General features: G+C 44.3%; 1 protein-coding gene across 2 annotated transcripts in view; it reads right to left on the bottom strand.

Moving 5' to 3' along the window:
- Positions 1–24,368, bottom strand: part of SLC14A2 (solute carrier family 14 member 2) — a 59,555-nt gene that overhangs the window by 18,802 nt on the left and 16,385 nt on the right. The window contains exons 5-10 of one of the 2 annotated variants that reach the window (XM_063077044.1): positions 22,969–23,161; positions 18,741–18,888; positions 17,544–17,678; positions 15,760–15,809; positions 15,167–15,338; positions 9,306–9,311 (exon numbers count right to left, since the gene is read on the bottom strand). In XM_063077044.1, coding sequence (XP_062933114.1) covers positions 9,306–9,311; positions 15,167–15,338; positions 15,760–15,809; positions 17,544–17,678; positions 18,741–18,888; positions 22,969–23,161 — 704 coding nt within the window. The remainder of the gene's footprint in view (positions 1–9,305; positions 9,312–15,166; positions 15,339–15,759; positions 15,810–17,543; positions 17,679–18,740; positions 18,889–22,968; positions 23,162–24,368) is intronic. The other variant, XM_063077045.1, reaches the window with a different exon arrangement.

Genomic DNA, 24,368 nt, shown 5'->3' with positions numbered 1-24,368 from the left:
CAAGATCCCCAGCTGATTCGTGTGCACATTAAAGCTCAAAAGCACTGGTCTAGAGCACACTGCTCATGTAGAAATAACTTTAGCAAAGCTCAGAATACAGCAGGGCCAACAAGCATAGGCGCTGCGGGGCATGCATGAGCAAGGAAAGAGGTCCTGTCTGCACTTTCAGATTGAAAAGTGACATGCATGACCATGTCCCTTCCCTCTGGCTCAGCATGGAGAAGTAGCTATTGTTCCAGCACCCTGACCATGGGGCAGCATTGAGCTGTAACTCCCAGGGCTGGGAAGTGCCCCTTGACTCTGCACTTCAGAGACACCTGGAATGTCCACTTGCCCTGGGACACCTTTGATGACAGGGTTCATGCAGGACTGAATGGGTATCCTTGCTCCATCTGACAAAGTGGGGCATTCTCCTATAGTGCCAATCCCCAGGGCACCTCTGCCAGCCCATTTCTTCTTTCCCCCCTATGCCAAGTTCTGGCCACCCCAGTCACCCCCTTCACAGAGCTATTATTTTGACCTCAGCATCAGAAATTCAGCACCGAATGGGAGCTTCAAGATCACTGTTCACTTCCCTTGTGCAAAGAAGTCAACTCACCACACAGCTCATTAATCATGGCAAAGCCAGGGATTGCACCCGGTTCTCTTGACTGCCAATTCACTGTTCTTTCCATCCCGATGCTGTACTGTGCTCTACAGCACAGACCTGTTTGATACAAGAAAGGATCTTTCCTTTTAGTCTGGGACCTGGTCCTGTATATCGGAGACCATGACATGCCATTTACTAACCTGTGTTATTTTTTATACCTACAAAAAGGGTGCGTCAGTTTAATAAACCAAGGCAACATCTACCTGGAACTTTGGAACTACAAAAAGGAAAGTTGTTAATTGTTAACATAGCCCAGATATTTTCACTGAGGGGTCAGCCACAGTAACACAGGTAGAGAGAGCTGGGCTTGCCGACCGAGATCTGGGTGGGTAAGTGATTGCCAGGTGTGGCTGAGCCCGCCCATTGGGTAGAGGTGACAGATGGCTGCAGAAGGCTGGTGGCTCAGCCTCCTCTCCCTAGTTCTTCACATTTAGCATCCTGGATTCTGCTGCCTGCTCAGAACCCAGGAAAGTGAAGGCAAGAACACATATTACTGTGTGTTCCTAGAGTTGGTGGTCCAGCCACAATACACAAAAACAAAAAGCACATTCTCACATGGACAATATTGGAATTCTGGGTTATAGACCACCCAGGGAGGGCAGCAGCCCCTTGAGATGTGCCAGCCGAGAGTTGAGAGTGAAAGGTGGGAACCCAGGCCACAAAGAAGAATGGAAATAAAATAACAAACTTCCCAAGGCTGGGAAAATACTTAAAGGGCCTCTGGGACAGATTCTCAGGACTTTCATAATGGATAAAGGAAATTTAAATAATATTATGAACGTGTCTATCAAATGTTCTAGAAATGAGATGTGTCATTGGAATGGTGGGGAAAAAGAAAACAACAACACTGGCTGGGAACAGGAAGTCGCTAATTTTTGCATGGCATTTTGCAAATCATGTGATCTCATTGACAGTTTCCACTACTGCAGGCTTGAAATTCTCTGAGAGAAATATGTAGACACTGTAGAGCTGACCTTGCAAACCCAACCTGTAAATGATGACAGATATCTCAGAGGGATACCTGCCATTTTTTCTTTGTATTGTTATAAAGATGAGATAAGGCTTGCAAAATGCTCTGGAAAAGAATTTTGCAGTGCTCACTCATCAGGTACCTTCTTAGGGAGGACGCGGCCCTCTGATGGTACCAGACCCCTCTGCTTCAAGCAGGATGGCTCCTTATCCTTAGGACACACCAGGCATTTTATACCTCCCTGCATTGACTCTCACCTTACTAATAATTAATTGTGTTCTTGACTGTCACTTTACAGAACGGTGAGATCCTCAACAGCCAGAATTATACCAATTTCCCTTGGCACCCCCAGCACCTAGCATGAGTCTGATATGCTATAGGCACTCAGAAGTGTTCATTGAATAAATTAATGAGGGATAATTATCCTACACATTTTAATTTCTTAATGGTATAAATGAACAGTGTCACTGGATATTTCAGAGTGTGAACTATTTTTAAAAGTAATATGTCTTAAGGTAAATGTTAAATGCTTGATAAATATTGAAATACAGATAAAGAGTTTTGCAGGTTGAGAAAAGTTACAGCTGATTGTGTAGGATTTTTGAAGTCACAGAGTAAGGTTTGATTATTTCCAGTGTTACTTGGATAAAAGTGGACTTTTATAAGTGGTGATGAATGGTTGGCCACGTAGACCATCCAACCTGAAACCTAGAAGTTCTATAAGAGTGGCAAGAACTCAGTTAATGAGAGAAAAGAAAATAGGCCACTGAAGATGGACATCTGGCTTGATGTGATTTGTTTTGGTCCCCAAGTTATTACATAGCTCCATTCCATCAGGCTGCAAAACTCTAAGCTGCTTGGAGGTGAGGCTGGGCAGTAAATTTTGTTCTCAGTAAGCACTCAATAAGTGCCTTGATCGCTTTTTTTCCTTTGCAATTTTTTCCCCCTTAACATCATGGCACATGTAGAAAAATAGTACTTGTGTAGCATGGTGCAGTAAACAGATGATGTTACTTATGGACGGTGGTCCTGCGCCCAGGGACTCTGGCTACAGCAGGCTGCTTGGAGGCCAAAGGGTTGCTCTCTTGGCACAGCTACATGCATGCTATGGCACATGGGCTGGGAAGCTCTGTTCTCAATAACCTGTGGGTACATCTTAGCAGCTGAGTAACTCCTTGGCATGCCTCCGGTGTAGGAACCACTGCTGTCCACTTCTCTGACAAGCATTATTAAGTACCCCAATGCATGTAGCTCCATGCTGGGGGCCATTCAGGACCATTTCAGGGACACAGTCTCTGCCTTGAGGATTGCCACTATCCCATGTTTTAACAAGCAAGATTCCAGTGATGTTTTCTTCCCACTGATACAGAGAAGGAAAGAACAACCATGAGCCATAAAAATTTGCTCAGAAACACTTTTTCTGGGGAGTAGTGATCCCAAAGTACTCATGTCTCTACTGACTTCTAATGCATACAAAATGCAAACTGTTCAAATATCATTGGCAAAAAAAAAAAAAAAGATTTCATAGAAGAGCCCACCTGTGAAACATAATTTTGAAGCTTATGACAATTTCTTTGGGGGGAACAAAACAAAATCAAACCATGTAAGACATATTTCAGAAAGGGAAAAATGATCTAGTCGATACTTCTGAAAATCAACATTTACCTAAACAGGTCCGTGTCTGTACAAGTTCTGAAAGTAGTCTTTCTCAGGATTTGAACAAGTTTTATGCTCTCCTGCAGGTGGATCAATGCTGTCCATATATCACTCACAATGTCCAACATATGCAGCATCTGGCAGCTACCATCAAGACCCATTTGTCATTCATCCCTCCCCAGCTCCTTGGGTCCCTCACTCCCCTGACCTGATGTTTGTGGACACACCTACACACCACAAGACAATTTCCTAGGTACATCACCAGAACGATTTTATTTTGGAAGTGATACATCAGATATAATTTGATTTTCTACAGCCAGTTCTACATGATTATGCTTTGGCCACAATCTGGACAGCTGTTTCCCCACATGGAATTTGCACCATGACTTGTAATTTCCAGGGCTACTCTGTGTGTGTGCATGTGTGTGTGCACGTGTGTGTGCGTGTATGAAATGTGGATGTTTGTTGGTGGTAAATGGGGTGGAACCTTTTTCTATGAAGTTGTGTTTAGTTGACATTTTCAAAGATCATTCTATAAACTATCAGAGGCATTGACTGTTAGAATTAGAAAAGGCTTTCGAAATTATGTAGTCCAACCCTCTCATTTTACAGAATGAAAAACTGAGGTCTAGGGAAATGGAGTGACTTGTCTAACACCACATAGCCAAGCCAAGAGTAGATATTGCATAGATCTGTTCTGTCTCTTGCCTTGTAATCTAAGATTTCTTTTCTTAAACCTCACTCTCTGTTACTGATTTATTTTCGATCTATGAATTCAAGTCTGTGTTTGAATGTAATGTCCTAATTAGGTATTCTAGAATCCATTTCTCTTTAAACTAAGGCTCCCTTTCCTCAAAAAACCCCAAATTCTTCCTGAACCTTCCCATCTGGAACGGGAGGTGGGTTGAGAGACGGATGAAGTAAAGAGAAGTCCAGGTCCATGGGAACAATTGGAGATAAATTATTAAGAAGCCTTAACTTCTTAATCAATTAGCCAATTTTTTTATTTTTAGAGAAGGATGGGTGTGAATCACTGTAACCCTGAAATAATCGAGACATCCTCATAGTAAATGCTTTAAGCTCTTTCTCTTCTCCTTCCCCACGCAGTTCCCAAGTTGGCCAATGGGCTCGCCTAGATTGTTTCTTTTGGTACCTTTGGATCACTCCACGCGGAAGAGACTAATAAGCATAAATAAGTTGATACCTCATTTAGCCTCATGATACTTTATGATAATCTCACACAAATGAGGTTAAAGAGACTACAAAAGTCAGAGCACCCCATCTGTAACTGGAGTAACAGCTGACCGAGCTTCCTCTAGAATGACTTCGAACTCTCCTCCCCTGTTCCTACCCCAGCCCACACCCTCAGAATTGCAAGTCTATGTTATTAGTCTCCCTGACTTTGATCTTTCCTCTTTAAATCCACTCTGTGCTTCAACTGCTAGACCATCTCATGTTGTCACTCTGTTACTCAATAACCTACATGGCTCCCTATTGCCAAGAGCAAAATGCTGAAACTTCTCTGCCTGGCTTTCCATATGATCCACGACACAGCTAACTTCATCATCAGCCTTCTCCTTTTCCTTCCCAACACACCCCTGTGGTGGTCTCTGGCCTTATCACTGGCTCTCTGTGCTCCCTCCGTCCCTCTTCTTGCCTAAGTTCCATCCATCCTTCAAGGTCTCGTTTATGTTCTGCTTCCTCCAGGAAGCCATCCTTCGCTTATTTGACCATATGGATCATTCCCTTCTCTGAATTTCTATGGCATTTGCAGAAGGTACTCCAGACTACATCTTTTGAAGTTAGAGTCACAGTGAAGTTTTATATTAATAGTTACAATGCACATGAAAAATATTCAGTAAATGCTCTTTGATCTAATGAAACTATTTGGATCTATCAATTCTGGCTAGCCAAATGACTTTTAAGTCCACGCATTGGCAGAAGGAAACTGAGTACCAGAAAGAAGTGGCTTACCTGAGGCCACACAGCTGATCAGTAATGGAGCCAGGTTTTGATCTCGTGGTTTTGATTCTTTAATCCTGCAATGTAGGTGTTTTACAGACAGTTGGAGCCTTCCAAAATTATATCAATGGGATTTTGTCTTTTTTTATTTAAAAAATTATAAATTATTTCATATCCAAAAGGAGTAACAAAAATTACAAAAAATTACAAAAACCACCTGTGTGTCATCACATCTGTGATCCCCTCTGAAAGGCCAGTGAAAGTTCTGGACTATTATATACTGCCTTCTTCTCTTGCGGCAACATTTCCATAGTCCCTTTCTCCACATGCTTTTCTGTCCCCTCCCCCCATTATCTAATCTATGACAGACCCAGCTAATTGACCACAGCACTCTTTCCCAATAAATTTTGATACAGCCTCAGAATCCTTCTTAACACAATGACTCAGAAACCAATACCAATCAGTCAGAGTTGGTACTTGAGAGTAAACTTATTTTTTCCCTCTAACCATACAGAAGGGTGTTGATGTAAACATTTGAGAGGATGGGGTACATCAAGGCCAGGCTGTTGACGGTAGGAAGAGCCCTGCCCACAGGCACATCCAAGCCTCACAGAATGGCTCTCCCTCAGCAACTTCCCCAAGGCTCAAATCCTTTGGTGCCCGTTTTGGAGGAGATCACATGCTTACGAGGCTATCTATTCTCTGATCAGATAACTTCAATATCCTGGAATGCTATTCCTTATGGCATTGCTATCTATCTTCCAAAAGCACCTACTCTTGGTAGCGACACAGAGTTAGTCTACAGTAATCTAAGATGAGTATATAAGAGAGGGACACTGAAGAGACAAGTTGTTGAGAAATCGGGTTGCTGAGATGCTTGTGGATATGGGGATGATCCAGTTCTATTGGAATATCTAAGGCAAGCATGCAGGACTACCAGGCAGAAGTATTCGACTCTACCTCATTAACCAAAGGTTGCATCCCAGAGGCTCAACTCAGCATGATGCTGCGCTGGGAACCACACTGAGGTCAGAGCTGTGGGTCATAGAGTTGTGGAAAGGACCACAAAGAATGCGAAGGCTCATCCAGTGGGCAGGTGGGGTAGTAAGGGGATGTGAGGGCTGATGGATTAACTGGTTCCCTCACCAGGTGAACAAGAAGCACTCAGGGTTGTGAGCCAGGACACCTGGACATTTGCCCACGCTCTTTTGCCCCCTGGACAAGTCTCTGAACAAGCGTGGTTTTCTCATCTACAACATAAGAGATTTGAACTATAAGTGTGTAAGAGTCTTGCCGGGTTGAAGCTTCCAGGATCTAGATTCTTTGGAGTTCTTAGTAAGGTTCCCACCCCAGGACTGTCTTCCCTAGATATAGCTCAAAAGAAGGAAGAAACAGAACCAGACCAGCCTTGCTTTATGCGCCTCCTTTAAGTCAGATGGTCCTGTTGGTTAGGGGCTCTGCCTGGTTCATTTCTCTCCCCGAGGACCTCTTACCTGGGCTCCTTTTGATTTCCTGCACAGAGCTGGAGGAATCTAGACCATTGGGATTTGGGAAGAAGCTTCCTTCCGATTGGGTGATGTCTCTGGTCCTCATCTCCGGGCACTGCGACTTCTCCTAAACCCGAACCCTTCACTTCCCTGAGCCCCACAGCATGTCCTCTTGCTGACTTTGTGTAAGTCCACAAACTAGCTTTCCCTAAACCTATGCCTGGTGCACATCTGTTGGTTGAGGAAGGATCCCACAGAGGAGGAGGGAGAGGAAAGACAAATGCTCCTTCTGTAGCTCTCCCATGCTCCCTCTGGCCCTCCCACCCAAAAAATGTTTCCTAAGCTCCCTGGAGGACACTAGCTCCAGCTACCATGGTTCCCCCACCTGGTTGGATCAGACAGGCTTCCTTTAAAGGGACAGGGCTGAGGACTGTTTAGTAGCTTCCCTGTTGTCCCAGGCCTTACCTCCCAGTTTCTTCTCTTATTAGAATTGTCGCTCCAGCATTTGCCTTTAAAGTGATTATCTAAGTGTTGTCTCCTCAGGGGGCCAGTTCGCCTTCCAACCACAAGGAGCTCCCTTAATTCCCCACACAGGCAGGGCACAGGCTGGGGAACAGTATTGCCATCGGTGTCTGGATGGGAATTTCTGCACAGCCCAATATTAGATTCTGTCTTTCTGGTTCTGTGGAAATTTTCAGACCTTTTCTCCTTCTGACTCCTGCTGACTGGCATCCAGGGGGTCTGGAAGCTCACCAAGGGACCATCTCAGAGCAAGAAGGGCATGACCTAACTCCTACCTCCAGAAAGCACTCTGAGGCTTATATGTTGGGGAAGCCGGCCCTCCCAAGTTGCCTGAAGCCATAGGGTTGGTGGGCTGGAGTTTGGGCAGGGGGCCCAATCCAAACACGTTTTGTTTGGTTTTGTGAGTATGATGGGTCATGCATGAACCCCTGAACTCTTGTATTCCCCCTCCCAACACACATACTCTGGTGGAGTGTAAGGTGGCCTACCTGGGTTCAGAAGCAAAACCTCACACTGAGGAAATTAGCTACACCTGAGTAGACAGACTCCCCCACTGACGTCAAAGGGCCCCTTCCCACCGCACCAGGTGTTTGGGAACTACGGAAGAGGGGTCTTGATGACTGTGGGCCTTCTGAGGAAGAAAAGCAAACAAAGGGGTGGGAGGAGCCCAGTGGGCCCCCACATTCCAGGGAGAGGTGGGGAATGATGTGGGGAGCATATCACTTCCCTGCACAGGTGCCTGTCCTTGGTGTTGCTGACTCAGGGCCCCTGGCCATCTGCTGATGACACCTGGGCCTCCACCTTTCTCTTGGCTCAGCCCTTGATGCTTGTCTCTTGCCTTCTTGGTCTGGCCTTGAGCTTCTGGTGAGCTCACTCCAGCTACCTAAGCATCCATCCACCCCAGAGATAACAGAGAGATGCCACCTGTGAACAACATGTAACCAGTCTGAAAAGACAGGAAGCAATTGCTCCTTAAGAAGCCATTCAGGAAGTTCACATGCACCCATGAGCCAAATGACTGTGGTGCTCAGAAGTGCAGTGAGTATCTGTCACACACACTAGACTTAGGATCCTCTCCAGTAGGTCCTACCGAAGGCTAGAGCTCAGGTACCAAGGGCTATCCAAAAGATCCATTGATGTCTACAGACTTTCCTTGAAGGCTCAATCAGAATTCACTTCAAAATAGAAATTTCTTCACAGTGATCATGGCTCCCTTCAACTCTAAATGTCCAATCTTAGGAGACCCGTATTGACCACCAGGGACTAAACCTGAGGAGGTCAGATTCCTCCAGGGGATAGGGCCAGAGTCCATGTGGAATAAACTCACATTGGAGCTAGACCTCCAGGGAGCAGCTTCTTTTGCTTCATGCTGCTGCAGCAGCTTGTGCAGCTGTAGGAGGGGGCTGGGGGGCTCCTTGTTATCAATTCACAGAGGGTTAAAAAGGACCTGTCATCTTCTCCCAGACCCCTTCTTTGGGGTCTTGGAATTTCTAGTTCCACTTGGGGTAGAAAGGTTCCCTATGGATTATTCTATCTTCTGTGAATGGCTAGAGGCAGGAAAAACCACGCAAGTCAAAAAACATCACATAAAATGTGAATGCCTTTAAAGTCGCCAAATGAGACTGTGTTTTATAGAGCAGAAATCATGCCCACACTGAAATGGCCAGCCCCCTCCTGGTTTTAGATTATAGCTGTCCCCAGGCCCTCACAACCTTTATGACCCAAGAAAACAAAGCTCAGACTCATAGAGGAAGCACACACAAGCTTGGGCACACCAGTTTGATGAAACCACAAGTGCAGGCTGGACAGACTGAGTTTCTCGATGGGCGATCCTACAGGGTTTAACAGAAGAACCTCTGTCAGGGGGAGAGGGACTGGGAGGAGAAAGTCAAAGCCAAGGCCCAGTGGAATGACCTTGGTCCCCCAGTTTGTGTCCACACAAGCAGCCAAGTTGAGCATTTTGCTAACGTGACCAAATGGCTAGCTGGAAAGGTGATAGTGATATGTTTTTGGTACATATGGTTATCATGTTCTAACCATTTTGCCATCTCAGTGATACCGCCCCCTTATTCCTCTATAGGAACTCAGGGTCATAGAATCACAGAAACTTGGAGTTGGAAGGCTGCAATGGTCATCCGATCTAGTCCCCCACCCAAAACAAGCACTCCCAACAGGACTCTGGCCCCTGCTCCTGCACTATCAGAGCAGGAAACTCAGGGTCTCACAGGACACCATTTCTCACACAACCTCCATTGTTGAGAAGCACCCCTCTCCATTGATTCAAAGTCTCCCATCTAGTGGTGCTTGCTCTATGCTCTGGAGTAACATTGGGTAAGTTGACTTCTTCCACATGCCTTACCTCATACTGCAGGCAGCCATGGCCCCAGCTATTTCTTCTCTTCTTCAAGCCAAATACAACCAGCTTCATCGTTCTCTATGAGAGAAGGGGGCTCCAGACTCTCATTCACCCAGTTTGGCCTCATTTCAGCCATGCCCTCCTTTGCCAAAGACCCTCTCAAGTGTGTCACCCAGTTTTTCTTTATCCTCTCCCTCCTTTTTCATCAACTCTATCCTTAGAAATGGATCCTTCAACATAAGATGTGGATGATCGATCACGCTCACTCTATTACTTTCCCAGGACTACTAACATTTTAACAGATTCAAGCCTTGAATCGAAGGGATGGCTGGGAATGCTTGGCTAGCAGATTACAGCAAGTTAGGACACTGAAAATCTCCTGGAACCCTTAAAATCATGCTTGATACATTCCCTGAACAGAAGACCTACCTGACAAGACAGTTTTACTCAAGATAGAAATTGGTGCTGTGAACCTAAGTGGGCTCAGGCAGTCTGTGATATCGTCCTCATCTTCACCTAAGGTGAGACTACTCACCTGGCCAGGAAAATCCCCATAAAATGAATTCCTTGAAGGCAAGAACTGGTCTGATTCTTTCCTGGTTTATTGTCAAGCCCAGGGCCTGAGTAACATTTTAATATTTCCTCATGCAATGTCTTCTGGACGAATGAGAGAGTGAGGCCAGGCCACAAGGTAGAGTTTCTGTGGTCATGAAAGTTGGCAAATGGCCCTTGGCAACCAACACAGGCACCCAACTGTGATGGAAGAGGGGAAGGGAAGAAGTTTGGGGCCATGAGTTACCAGAGACTGTATCTGATTTTTGGAGGAAGAGGGGATATATAACAACAAAGGAATAGTACAAATATGCATGGAGATTCAATTTCAGCCCCCATCCCCAGAGATTTTATGAAACTAAAAACATGATTTTTGAACTAAAAATTTCAATGTACCTGTTGAATTGAAGGAAAGAATGGTTACTGTTGGGACATGAAAGTACCTCCAAAGCAGAGCAAAAATACAGATGATAAAAATTGTAAAGAAGAAGATAAGCAAATTGGAACAGAGATCACAGGGGCCTAATATGGATATAAGAGTTCCAGAGAGAGAACAAGGAAGAGATGGAAGAAAAATATAAACAAATGTTAGAAGAAAAGTTGCTTGAGCTGAAGAAAGATTCGAATCTGCAGATTGAAAGTCAGGATTGATGAGAAAAGACACGAACTTAGGCTTAACTTCATAAAATTCCTGAAGTCCAGAGAGAGAGAGAGCATCTTACAATCTTCCAGAAAGAACAGGTTATTTACAAAAGAAAAAAAGATAAGGTTGGCATCAGATTTCTCATTCGTAACTTTCAGAAAGCCGGAAAATAAAGGAGCAACATCTACAGACACCTGAGGGAAGGGCTACAACCTAAGGACTCCACACTCAGCCAAAATGCCATCCACTCTTCAGGAAAAAGAAAAATCGTGGACATGCAAAAAGTCAGAGAACATGTCACCCATCGCCTCTCATACATTATTTGAAGAAAATACTCAAGAAAGAGCTCTAAACAAGTATAAATAAATCAGAACAGAGATTGAAAGACAAGGGAAGATGAAGAATAGAGCAAAGAGTAATAAAAGGTAACACGTCCAAGACAGTAGTAAACTCCACACGGACAATGATAGAATTGCTGGGAATTGTGATATATGGAGCTCAGTAAGTATTCTTGTAAAAAGAAGAGGCATATTACAAGGGGAGAAAATTAAAAATGATAAATAATCTCAGCAGAATTTGGAGGTAGGAGATAGCTGGAGAGGTAAAAGTGCTTTAAGGCTGGGGCACTGGGAAGGGCTATAGTGAAAGCATTATAAAGGCTTTAGTCCCTTGGAGTTGGGAAGGGGCATTGGAGAGACAGGGCATCTCGTCAGGTGAACTGTCTGGCATCTTGTTTTTACATACGAGGGTATTTCACAAAGTTTGTGGGAAAATGGAACTAAAAGAGTATATAAATCTTTTCATAAACATTTTGAAGACCCCTCAAAATAATATAGAAACATACTTTTGATCATGAGTGTTGGGGAAGGGGCAGTAACCACTAGTGGAATGGAAAACAACAGCAGACCTTCCAAATTAGCACAGGGAAGAAAGAGATGGTAATATGATCAAATTTGCAAAATGAGCAACATGAAAAAGCAAAAGTAGCAATGAAAAATAAATAGTTCAAAAATAAAGTGAGATCAATGTGCAATGCTGAATACACTAACTATCCTGATTTGAGCATCATGTATTGCACACAGGTATTGATGTTCAACACTGTACCCCACCGATACATACAATCAATTGCATTTCCATAAAAAAGTAGGATGAAAGAATAAGCATGCCGATCGTTAGACTAAACATGAAAAGGGTGAATTAACCTATTAAATTAGAGAAACAGTAAGATTAGATTAAAACATAAAAGATTGCTATATGTTATTTTTAAGAAATACAGTTAAAATAAAATGATAAAGTTAAAAAACATAAAAGGAGATAATAAAGGTTAAAACAAAGAAAATACCAGAAAGAAGGTATGACGACATTAATATTTATCTAATTGGAATGGAAGTTGAAAGCAGTAACTAGGATGAAGATGGGTAGTTTGTAAGGGTAAAAGAAAAAACCCACGAAGAATTAATGATAGTCATAAATCGATAGGCATCAAACAATGTAGTAGCTAAATACATGAGGCAAACTTTTTAGAAATGCAAAGAGAAATTGATAAAACTCTAGAATTATAATTGATTTTTAGTAAGCTCTTTTTGGAATTAAGACTCCATAGACAAAAAATAAATAAAGACATAGAGGAACTGAATAGTACAATTAAATTAATTTAATATGTATTTCCTTCAAATCAAAAAATTTCATTTTATATGTCCAAAATCAGGTACTTGGCAACAAAGAAAAATTCATAAAACTTAAAAATAGAAATTTTACAGGTCATATCTTCCACTCATGATGCAATTAAACTGGAAATTAAGAAACACATTTTTATATTATCCTCAAATAACCAAAGAGAAATCAAAACTGAAATTACAAACTATTTAAAAACTGCTGAAAGTAGAATTATTTATTCCAAAACCTACAGTACATGGCTAAAGCTATACTCAGGAGAAAATTAATAACCTTAAATGGTTTTGTTGCTAAAGAAGGAAAAACCAAAGATGAAGGAACTTTACATCAATTTAAAAATGTTAGGGAAAAAAAAGAACATTTAAACAAACCATAAGAAAACAAGAAAAATAATAAAATAGAAAACAAACCAAAACCAGTAGGAAGAACAATTAAATCCCAAACTGCTCTTTGAAAAAGCCAATAAAATGGATGAACCCCTCACAAACCTGATTAAAGAAAAAAGAGCAGAAAATTACATAAGATTAGAAATGAAAAGGAGATACAGGAGAACTGAAATTATTGTACGAGAACATTATAATTCTATGGTAACAAAATTGTAAAGGAAAAGAAAACGTATTATATCTTAACAAACAAATTTTTGAAGTTGACCCAAGATGAAGTAGAAAATTTGACTATGTCAATTATCATAGAAAAGATGGAAAAGATGATTCAATATCCACTGTTTTAAAATGCAGTAGGACAAGACTGGCTGACAGTGGAACTCATCCGTGTTGTAGGAGAGGAGCTGGAAACGGGAGGAAGCGGGAGAGAGAAAGAGTGGCTTCGACTCAGCCTCCTCGAAAGTTCCTTCCTCCCCAACCCCACCCAGACGTTTTTATTCTCTTTAATGACTCCATACTTAAGTTCAACAGGGCAGAGCTGTTGCCGGTAGTTTGGGGCAATAGTAGAAAAGCAACCAGGATGAGGGTCCCAAAGCCCTTCTTCTCTCATGGTGGCCTGCTTCCTTGCAACCTCATGCTGGTGATAGCAGTCTCTACGTTTAGGGCTCCTGCACCTACTCATTCAGCAGGTCAGTGAGATGAGGACACCCTGGCAAAGGTGGGGACAAGATCATTCCAGGGAGTTCTCCAATCCCATAAGATGGAGGTAGTGGGGTAAGCAGTGTCAGGGGGAAGAGAAGGGAGAGAAAGAGATAATCTTGTCCAAGCGAACTAAAAGAAGTTTTCATATCCAAATAGTTTTTTCCTGCTGAGAATCCAATAAGCATGGCTAGAAGTTACCATTCAGGTCCACTTTGGGCAGAAAGCCTGAAGAGCTTGATGGAGAGAGAAGGGGATTGTCTAGGGCAGTGAATGAGGTTTCTAGTTCTGGTTATCTCTCATTAGAATGCTTTAGGAGTTTCCCCTCCAGCCATGATAATCTCACTTTTCTGGGTGCCTTCAATTTCCTAGGAGTCTTCACACGACCACTCAACATATAAAATGTCTTTGTCACTATGTCTGTTGTAATGGACCTGGTGGTATCCATTTGGTCTATAGAATACCCACTGCTTTCTAACCATTAATATGTTGATTATCTCTATCAGGGATTGGCAGCTGTTTAATAAAGTTTTATTGGAACATAGCCATGGCCATTCATTTACATATTGTCTACAGCTGCTTTTATGCTACTATGACAGAGTTGAGACTTTGCAAGAGACTGTATGTCCTCCAGAGATGAAAATATTTACTATGTGGCCCTTTACAAAAAAAGTCTGTTGACCCTTGACCTATGTATATGTAAAGACTTACTGCAAGCTACTGACAATAATTGGGAAGCCAAATTATGAAATTCGTAGATAATTATTTGTTCCTCTACAGTTAAGGCTAACCATTTGTTTTAAGTATTAGACCTCATAAAGCCTCCATTATCCACAAGCAAATGGAAAAATGAAATAAATTTCCCAAGCTTTTCACACACTGAGCTCAGGTACTTTCCTCAGCTGAAATCTTTGATCAGAGTTGCTGGTTTGATCTTAACAAAGAAATGCTTATCCTCCATAATAAATCATATATAGGATTCTAATTTATTAATTCCTCTCTCTCTATAGGGTATCATTTTGCCCCTTACTCAGACCACTGAATGCTCAAGTCTCCTTATTTAGACAATTTCAGTGCCAGAATTATCCCCGTTTTGACTTTAAAACTCCATCAATGTGAAATTCCTCTCTTTTGTGCAAAACTTTTTGTGGCCGTCAGCAACCAGCTCTGCACTCTGGGGCATCTTCACTTCCTAGCATGTGTCTCCTGACTTACTCCCACTTCGTGTCTGCCTAGGAACCACTTGGCAAGTTCAATTTTTACAGCATTCATTGCTTAGTTAAACATGCCAAGAAGATCATATCTCAATCATCTTCTCCAAAGACTAAGTAATGTTTTTAAGTCAACAACATTTAAAACATACTCCTTAACTTCTAACTCTGGCAATCTCATTATCACCTTCCTTTAATGTTGCACGATGGGTAGTTATGGAGATTTGGGCACAGAGAGAAAATCAGCTCAGGGAAAGGGAGTTACAGGTATGTTGAGTTCCACCCAGGTACAAAGAGAGGCAAAGAAGAGGACTAGCAGCTGATTGATCCAGAGTTGAGACCACAGGGAGCAGACACCAGGTCCAGGCAAAGAGCACTTCTGCCTGGAGCTTGGCTAGTCACCACTGGGGGACTTTTCTTCACTGCTTTTCACTGTCAGGTAGTAGATGCGGTTGGCCTCTGGGTAGGTGACTTGGCTGAGTGGGAGCTTGTAGATGGTGGGGTTGTTGGTTGTCAGGAGCAGGAAGATGAGGGTAGAAAGGCAGAAGGACCAGGTGCCTGGTGGCACGCCAACCTGGAAATAAAAGCATTGGGGTCTGAAGAATGTTCTTAGGCTCCTGTGTTGGGTCAGGGTCTCTGGGGGAGAAGGAAGTGATAGGAGTTGAAGATGGACCCCCCCTGCCAAGTGAAGGCACTGGTGCTCCTGGACTTAGAATGTCAGAGTAGTTGGCCAAGGAATAGAAGTGTTGGTACCTTTGGGCACAATCAGAATCTTTTAGGAATCGTCTCCCATATCCAGCCATAGAGCTCCATCTATCCATTCATTAAAAGCTAGTCCTTCTCTGGACAAACCCTACGTAAACACTGACAGAGGCATGGTGTGGAGTACTAGCTACCATAACCCACACAGGATTCTTCCGTGAGACTCGCAGTGTCTGGAAGCTCTGGCTGGGGAAGGACACCTTAGGGTAGTGTTCAGGAGAATCCAAACTCACCACTGCCAGTATGTTGGAGAGGCCTGCTCCCATGTATGCACAGAACAGGGCTGTGGAGGAATGAGAACCATTAGAGTCAGCTTCCAGAGCCTGATGCCCCCTCTCCTAGCCACTGCTGTGGCAGAACAGCAAGCCCAGACCTAGAACAGGGGTCCCACTCTCTCTTCTACAGACTCAGTGTCTGCACTGTGCCCTGATATCTGGCTCGTTTGTCTGACATTACTAATCTTTGCGGGTAGATGTGGCCCATCTCCCATCAGATTGTGCATTCTCTGAGGACAGAGATAAAAGCTTAGATATCCTTTTATCCTCTCCCCCACTTCCGTGGTGGCCTTGCATAGAGCCAGGGGTCAATGAGCATCTTTTACTTGTCTACACTGACTTTGAGGATGGGCCAGCACAGTCTGGATTATTATGTCAGTGGGGAGAGAGGTCAGACTACATGAGCTCTCACTAAGATCCCTCCTGTCCAAGATCCTGACGAGCATGATGCTGTTTGAAGCTCACCAAATCTCATCAGGGTTGAACCTTACTGGGTCCATGAGCTGGTTCCCAGGGGCCAGGCAGTTGGGATAACACCAGGAGCTGGACCCCGAGGACTATTACAGGAGCTTGTCCACACTGCTGGTGTCTCTGAACAATCCCCTTTTGCCCCTGCAACTTTTCTCTTTCTCCTCTGCCCAGGACACCACTTCCCCCTCTCTTTGCCCATGCAAATCCTACTCACAGGGGTTGAGATAAACCCCAGCCTCTCCCTGGAATGTGGCACTTTTCTGAAGGCCAAAGGCAGTTACAGTCTGAACCCCACAATATCTGGCACTTTAGACTTGACAAATATTTGTTGAGCCTACAGTCTCCATGCCCAGCCTCATGTTGGCTGCTGAGGGGGATACAAGGGACACGGACATCATTTACAGTCTCCACACACTTGGGAAAAAGCAAAAGAAAAGCTGTTCTGAGGCCATTCTTCCCTGTACTTGTCTCCAGTTTTACTTATTAAAGTCATTTCCTGCTGTTTCCAGGGAATGTCACAACTCCAGGAGAGGGGGGCTGCCATTAACAGCTGTGTTCTAGGGCAAGTTAACCCCTGAGTCTCATTTCCTCATCTGTAAAGTGAGGCTGACAACCCGTGCCTGGTCGTGTTCTTGGGAGGATGAGTGAATTCATATGTTTACACAACACGGAGCATGGTGCTGGGGTGCAGGTGTGCAATGAGGACTGTGGTCAACTTCCCTTCAGATGGCACATTCCCTACTTACTGTATGGAATTTGCACTTCCATGACACTGTGTTATGACCTCCTGAGCCCGCAGTGCACTCAGGTACATCACCTCACCGGATCTTTCCAACAATCTTTGCAGATGTCACAGCCTTAACAATTATTTATGCAATTACTTTTTTTCTGCTAGACTGGGGCTTCATGAGGACATGGTCACCATTGAGTCTTTTGTGCCTAGCCTGGGGCCTGGCACTCAGTGGTGCTCTATGAGCAGTCTTGAATGAAGAGTTCTAGAGAGCAGGAATGCTGCCATGGGCATGCAAAGAAATGCACATGTGATTTCCTTGTAAATTACACAACACTGTGTAAGTACAATGGCATAAGCTAGTTGTGACTCCAATCGACAGAGGAGGAACCTAAAATCCCCAGCTGCGAAAGGTAGTGCTGGCATTAGGTCCTTCTGTCACACTGCTCAGTATTGACTAGTGGTCGTCATGGGTTTTGCATAACCAAGGAGGGAAGTAATAGCCAGAGTGACTTAGTTGTCAGTTTTCCTGAACACCTACCGCACATGAGGGCCAGTAGGTGAGTCTGCCAGGTGAGGGCGTAGAACATGCCTCCGATGGCGATGCAGGAGAGGACGCAGTTGTAGCTCCAGAGGCCCATGTAGATCGTCTCAAAGGGTGTGGCCAATGTCAGGGCTGTGGGACAAGGTGTGTTGTTCTGGCTCATTCTGGGTCACAGAACAAAGGCCATGCCGTGGCTGGTGCCAGGTCTCAGGGTGGCCTCCATCCTGTCGTTCACCCCACATCCCAGCTCTGCCCATCAAAGGAGACTTTGCAAATGGCATCTGGTCTTAGGAAACCAATAAGGAGAAGAATGTAGTGGTTTCCAAACTGTTTTTCAAAGTCATAGTATTCACACAGAGGTATGGCTACTTCTGGGGTGAGGGCAGCCAAGGAGGTACGACTCTAAGCCCTCCCTACTCCTCCAGCAGGAGCAGCTGCATTTTTAGCAAGAAAGATATTAATTTAAAAGGTTTTGTTTCGAATGGTTCAGAAAAATTACATATACACACATGTAGATATATGCAGAGAGGAATGATATATCACAAGGGGTAGGATATGAACAATAGGCGAATTTGGGTAAAGAATTTATGAGTGCCTCATATTATTTTTGTAACTTTTAAAATTTAAAATGATTTCCAAATGAAATATATTTTTAAAATTCTGCTTCCAAAAGTCTTTGAAAAATATTGGGATAAGTCAAAAACCGGCTCCTACTCCCAGTGCCCCCACCTCAATGTCTGACTCTGTCGTCAGAAAGAGCACATACGTATATAAATGTGTGCACATGCATATATGTAAAAATACTAACCCACGTGTGTCAAATGTAATCCAAGTTTTGAGAAAACTTTTCCTTTTAGCTTACTCAAAATTTCAAGTGCTGGCTACTTACGCCCTAGCTTGGTCTTGGTTGCTGCGCCCCACCTCCACCCTGGGGACCCTCCTCCACCCTCACTCCAGGAGCTCAGTTTGCATGCCAACCATGTCTTCAGTCTCCTTGCATCTCTCTACATGTCCCGCTATTGATGACTGCTCCCCTTGCATACTCAGGAAAGGGAAAAATAACCCTCTACCCCTGACAGTGTTTAAAATTCCAGTGAGGAGAATAAGTCTGGAATGCTTGCTGTGTGTGGGGCTGAGATGACATCAGAGAAATTATCCCAAGGACCTCCCTGCAGAGAGGGGGCTCTGTCCTACCTGCCAGAATCCCCACGATTGAGCCAATGGCTGCATGCAGGCAGATGAGTGGCGAGGAGATGAACAGAGCCACCAGGACCATGCCGCCTGTCCAGGGATTGTCGCAGCCGTACACCTGGCCAACCCCAACAGGGATGGCTTGTAACAACTGCAAAGTTAACAGAATCCAGGTCACTGGAGCATAGGCCGATACTGCAGATACCAGGACTCATGGCCCGGATTGAGCCAGTCCTGGGGGGGTGGGTATTGGGGTGGAATGGGAAGATGACTATGTCCTCCCTCGTGTGAGGATGGGTAGGGCACGAGCTGAAATGAACAGCTCCTCATTCCACTACCTAGCAGGCACCTGAGCACCCCTCATGCAAAGTCAGGGCCCCCTACACGGGGGCTGGGCCTGGTGTTTCTGAGGAACACATGGCTGCTGCTCTGAGAGTGGGAGCTTTGAGGGGACTAGATGCACCTGCTCCATAGACTGCCACAGGGGTTCAGGGAACTAGAGAGTTTCCTCTAGACCTTCTGCAATCCTGGAAATATTCTAGGTCATTTCAATGAATGATTTGACCAAAGGTCATCCAGCCTGTTGGTGGCCAAGGGCAGGCTAGAGCCTCTGAGCTTGACCCCTAGTCTGAGGTCTTTACCAGCCTCCCTGATTCTCCATCAAGCCACTGTTGGCATGTCCTCTTTGGTGGCTGCTGCCCATTCAACACTACCCTGGGGGCTTTGGGTCCCTGGAAGGAGGAGAAGGCATCTGCCTTGCTCTGGAGGAGCAAGTAGCATTGCATGAAGGTGGCGTGTGGAACATCTGGGAGCAGCACGAAGCCCAAACACCCCTGAGCCTGAGAGTGATTTGACGGTGTTGCAATTGGGGATGATTAATTTGGCTGTGATGTCAGAAGGCCTTTCTCTGCCTGGATTGAATTGTCCATATTTTTGCAGTCCTTTGAGGGCAAAAGGGAAGAGAGGGAGAATGGCAGGGCAAGGAGAGAGTGGGAGTCCAGGGATCCAGTTGGGGGGGCTCTGCATGAGTTTCTGGTGGGACTGAGGATGTGTGCCTTCCTCATTGTGAGCTACGGAATCCTCCCCTGTAACTAGGGGAGGCTGGCCTGGTAGATGATCTTCCAGCTTTAAAATTCTGAAGTTCCTTTCCCCATTATCGGGCCAAATGACCTCTTTGAGGATGGGGCTTCTATGGCTGGGGACATAATATGTGCTTAATAAATAGGTATTGATTAGCTCAGGGATTACCAAACTTTGCTGTACATTGGAATCCCCTGGGGATCTTTAAAGAAATACCAGTTCCTGGCTCCTCCCCAGACACTCTGATTTAATCAGTCTGGGGCATGCCCAGGGCCTCAGGTGAGACTGATGTGCCAGAGTGTGGGGTGCACTGGATAAGTTACAGATAAGCTACTGTAAATGTGGGGAGTAACTGCATTTTTTTCTTTGGATGAAATTTTGTACTTCCTAAAAATTTGGTTTAATTCTGGGATCAAAGTGATTTCTTTAGGGAATAGTGTTTGAGGAGCCCTAGAGAATTTCTAAGTTTTGTACCCCCTTGTCTTGGAATGGGTGGCCTTTTATTGACCCAACACTGTTTGGGCCAGACCCTATAAACTTGTGAAAGGAATGACAGGGCTGGGACCAATCTTATTTATAGGAACCCAGAAAACACTTTGTAGCAGACCAGGGAACGCAGCTGAAGTGTTGGGAACAGGCCAGAAGTCTACTCAATAAATATCCCACGACTTGCCAACATCTGAGGAATATGGGATGCTGAGGGGCATCCAACTTCCATCTTTCCATCGGGGACACAGGTGTTAAGCTCAAGCAGTCAGGAATGAGAGGAATGAGGGAACAAGTGGCCTTGGAACAGAGCCTGGGCTTCGAATGAAGCTTCCTCGGCTGGATCTGTAGTCTAGCTGGTGAACTGGGCTCCAGCAGCCTGCCCTCGCCTGTACGCAGCTGACAGCCCGGTGTGAAGGGCAGTCAGGTGTGCTGTGGAAATTTACTAAGCACCCAGCCTACTCGTACTCCTTATAATTCTCATGTTACAACAATAAGCTGGTTAAACAAAAAGGAATCCCCCTTTCTCCCCTGTTATTTTAAAGAGAAAGAGGAAAATGGCATTGCATCTTCAAAACTCAGGTCTGATGGTGTGGAAGAAAAGGAGAGTGGTGGGCTGGTGGGGAGTTAAGAGGGTGAGCTTGGACCTCAGGGTAGTGGGTTTGTGTTCTCTACACTTTCTGATTGTTTACTTGGAAGATAAACAAGAGACATGTCCTTTCTGTGACCCACACCAGGCTGGTACCCTCTGTGCTGGGTTGTCCAGCCTCACAGTGTAGGGTGGGGGGCTCGTGACCCTTTCTCTCTGGTAGTGCCCCATGTGCCTGTGGCTGTCACTCTGACAACACCTCATGGGTAGGGATCAGACACAGTGGGCCCATGCACCCAAAGGCAGTTTTCCTAATTGCCAGATGGCTGATCATTGCCGAATCTGTCGAAGTTTTGAGTTTTGTCCCCGCTCTTGCCCTGGCTATTTTCCATCTGAGAGAGTGGGCTTTCTCTCAAATGCAGGGCTCTGCCTTTCCCATTTTCTTGGGTTTAGGCCTTAACCTGCCTCTAATCCTATTTCAGCCTCAGCCTCAGCCTCAGCCCTGCACAAAACTTAAAACTTAAAAAGACAAAAATGTTACAAAGGCTTTGCAGTGTTTGCAGCAGCATTTGCCATCAGGGGCAGGGGAGCATTTCCCTTTCTAATGGGTTTAGGTTTAGAGTATGGTCGTTCCTGGAGGACCCTGTGGAGTGGTAGCTCTGGAGCTGAGAGCCAGCAGCAGGGCCAGCCGAGGTTTAAGAACACCAGGACAATGGGTGTGGTTGGGCAGGGAGGGCTCAAAATTCTATTATACAAACAGCATTTGAGGATGTAGGTTATGTTTTCAAATATTCAAAAGACTATCATGGGAGCAATGTTCTGAATTACTCTAGAAAGCAGAGCTAGAACTAATGGGTGAAAGATAAAGGGTGATGAGTGTTAAGAACACCCCAGCACTTAAAGGTAGCTGATGAGGCTCTGGACTGCATTGAGAAGCTGGGATTTGGCTACACTGTGATTGTTCAACCTGAAGGTAATGTCCTGCCTTGCATGATGGGGGTAGTGCGAAGCTTGGACTCTGTCAGGCTGCCTGGGTTTTAAGCACAGGGACTAACTGCAGATTGACTTTGGGCAACTAACCCTCTCTGCGCCTTAGTTTTCTCATCTGTAAAAGGGGGATAATAGTAGTATGTACAGTATTGGGTTATTATGAGGGTTAAATGAGTTAATATGTTAAGGCATTTGAACAGGGTCTGATACATAATAAGCTTGCTTTAGTTATTAGCTGTTAGTTATATCTATGTTCATTAACAAGGTCAATATTTTACAATTCTATATATGTCATCATCTTACGTTAGATTTTTATTACATTCCTTTATCCCCACTGACAACAGATCAGCAGAATAAATGAATATGTATATTTGTGATAGTGGGATAGTAGAATATAAAGTTGGGGTTTCTCAACTTTGGCCCTATTGACATTTCAGACTGGGGAATTCTTTGTTGGGGGTGGGGTTAAAGTGTCCCACGCATTGCAGGATGTTTAGCAGCATCCCTGGTCTTTACTCTGCTCACCAGATGCTATCAACACCTCTCTAGTCTTGACAATAAAAATGTCTCCAGACATTGCTTAATGTTCCCAAGGGGAAAAATCACCTTGCTTGAGAGCCACAGATATAGAAAGTGTGTGAAAATTCATCTCCTGTCTTCTATTGATAATACCTTTAAAATTTTAATTTTAAACAATTATTTTAGTCTCTTGCCCCTTTATCAAACTAGCCATCTTATCTAATATCGCTCAACAACCATTATTCTGTATTGAAACTTCTTTGCTTGCTTGTATATTATGTTTCCTGCTGTGCAATGTGGGCTCCATGAGGGCAGGGATGCTGTTGCCTTATTCCCTGTGTACTCCCAGTATCTGAAAAGTGGCCAGCACACATTAGAAGTTCGATAAGGATTTGTTGAAAGGATATATGGATGTGGTAGTAACGCTTTCTGATCCTCTGCTCAGGCCCATCATCAGGGAGCGATGCTTCTAAAGAAGCTGAGAGCCCGGGTAATACACACACTGATTAGCGAGAGGGTCTGTGGTGGAAACTGGGAGTCTCAATTCATTGCCGCTGGGTAACTTACCAAGGGCATTTTGATCTCTGTCCAAGTGATATTGGGCACTGAAGACACAGGCTCCACCAGCGTCATGGGGAAGAAGAGGTTGTAGTGGCCTGTGGCTGCTAGGTACGTGGTCAGTACGATGTTGAAGGGCAGTGTGAAGACTGGCAGGTCCCACTTGCTGAAGACGGAATTCAAGGCACTAGAAAGAAGTGGACTGAAGATGGAGGAGACAAAGGGTTAATCACCGTGATGATCCTCAGGTCTACACTGTCTCATCAGCTTTGGCCACCGTACCATCGCTGTCCCTACTCAGCTGTTTCTGACTCCCTTGAGACTGGAGGGGTCCATTGATCTGGGATTGAGACTAAGATGCCCAATTTAAGCTAACACCTTTGAGAAACAAATTTTAAAAATATTATAATGTATTTTGAATTAAAAACTATAAAAGAACTTAAATATTAACCAAGAAAACTAAACAAAATACATCATTATAAAATGTATCAGCTTTGGACCATCAAGATGCATCATTGCTATTGTCCCAGGCTGTGATAACATTTTAGAAGTGTGACCTTCTAGGAGGAGGCTGCTATGGTATACAGATAATATGCAGGCTTGGATTCAGCAAAAATGCTTTGAGCTACTCTGAAAGCTGCCAAGTGACAATGGAACGTTCAGTTGTTTGTACCCTCTGTCTTTATGTCCTCTTCCTTGGAAAGAGCATGGATTTCTAAGACAGATGGGGCTGAGTACAAATCCGAACTCACTCCTATACTTACAGGCTGAACAAGCAACATTAGGTAATTAATCTCCCTCAGCTTCAGTTTCCTCTGAAAGGCACCAGCCACCCTGGACCCCTAACTTCTCACGTCTCCCACACTCAGTGAGCTGCTGGACAAAACATGAGATCACATGATCTGGTTGCACAATCTACCTTTAATAAATGTCCATGAATCTTAAATGGGCATTTAGGATTGCCTGAAAACCCTTCTACACATCCCTAGCAAATTAACTCTTCAATTCACCGAGACAACTGTTTCACATTTTCACCTTTTCCTTCAAATCTTTTTAATTTTCTGATTTAGTTCATTTCTGTTGCATATAACAAAATACATGGATCTGGGTGATTTATAAAGAAAATGACATTTATTGCTTACAGTTTCTGAGGCTGGGAAATCCAAAGTCCAACTGGTGGTGGCGACAGTGACCCAGGGGTATCACATGGCAGAAAAATGGTGGAGCAGAGAGAGACTAACCTCTGATGTGCTCTCCTTTTAAAGCCCTCAGAACCATGCCCCTGACCACCATTTTTAATCCATTCATTACTACACAGTCCTACAATCTAATCACCTCTTCAAGGATCCACGTTTCAATTACCATAATAGGATTTCCCACCCTCTTAACAGTCACAGTGGGGGCCAAGT

The sequence above is a fragment of the Cynocephalus volans genome, chromosome 13 (genome assembly GCF_027409185.1).
Source record: "Cynocephalus volans isolate mCynVol1 chromosome 13, mCynVol1.pri, whole genome shotgun sequence".
Classification (NCBI taxonomy): Eukaryota; Metazoa; Chordata; class Mammalia; order Dermoptera; family Cynocephalidae; genus Cynocephalus; species Cynocephalus volans.
Note: the sequence above shows the minus strand (reverse complement) of the source record. Positions and strands in the feature narration are given on the sequence as shown.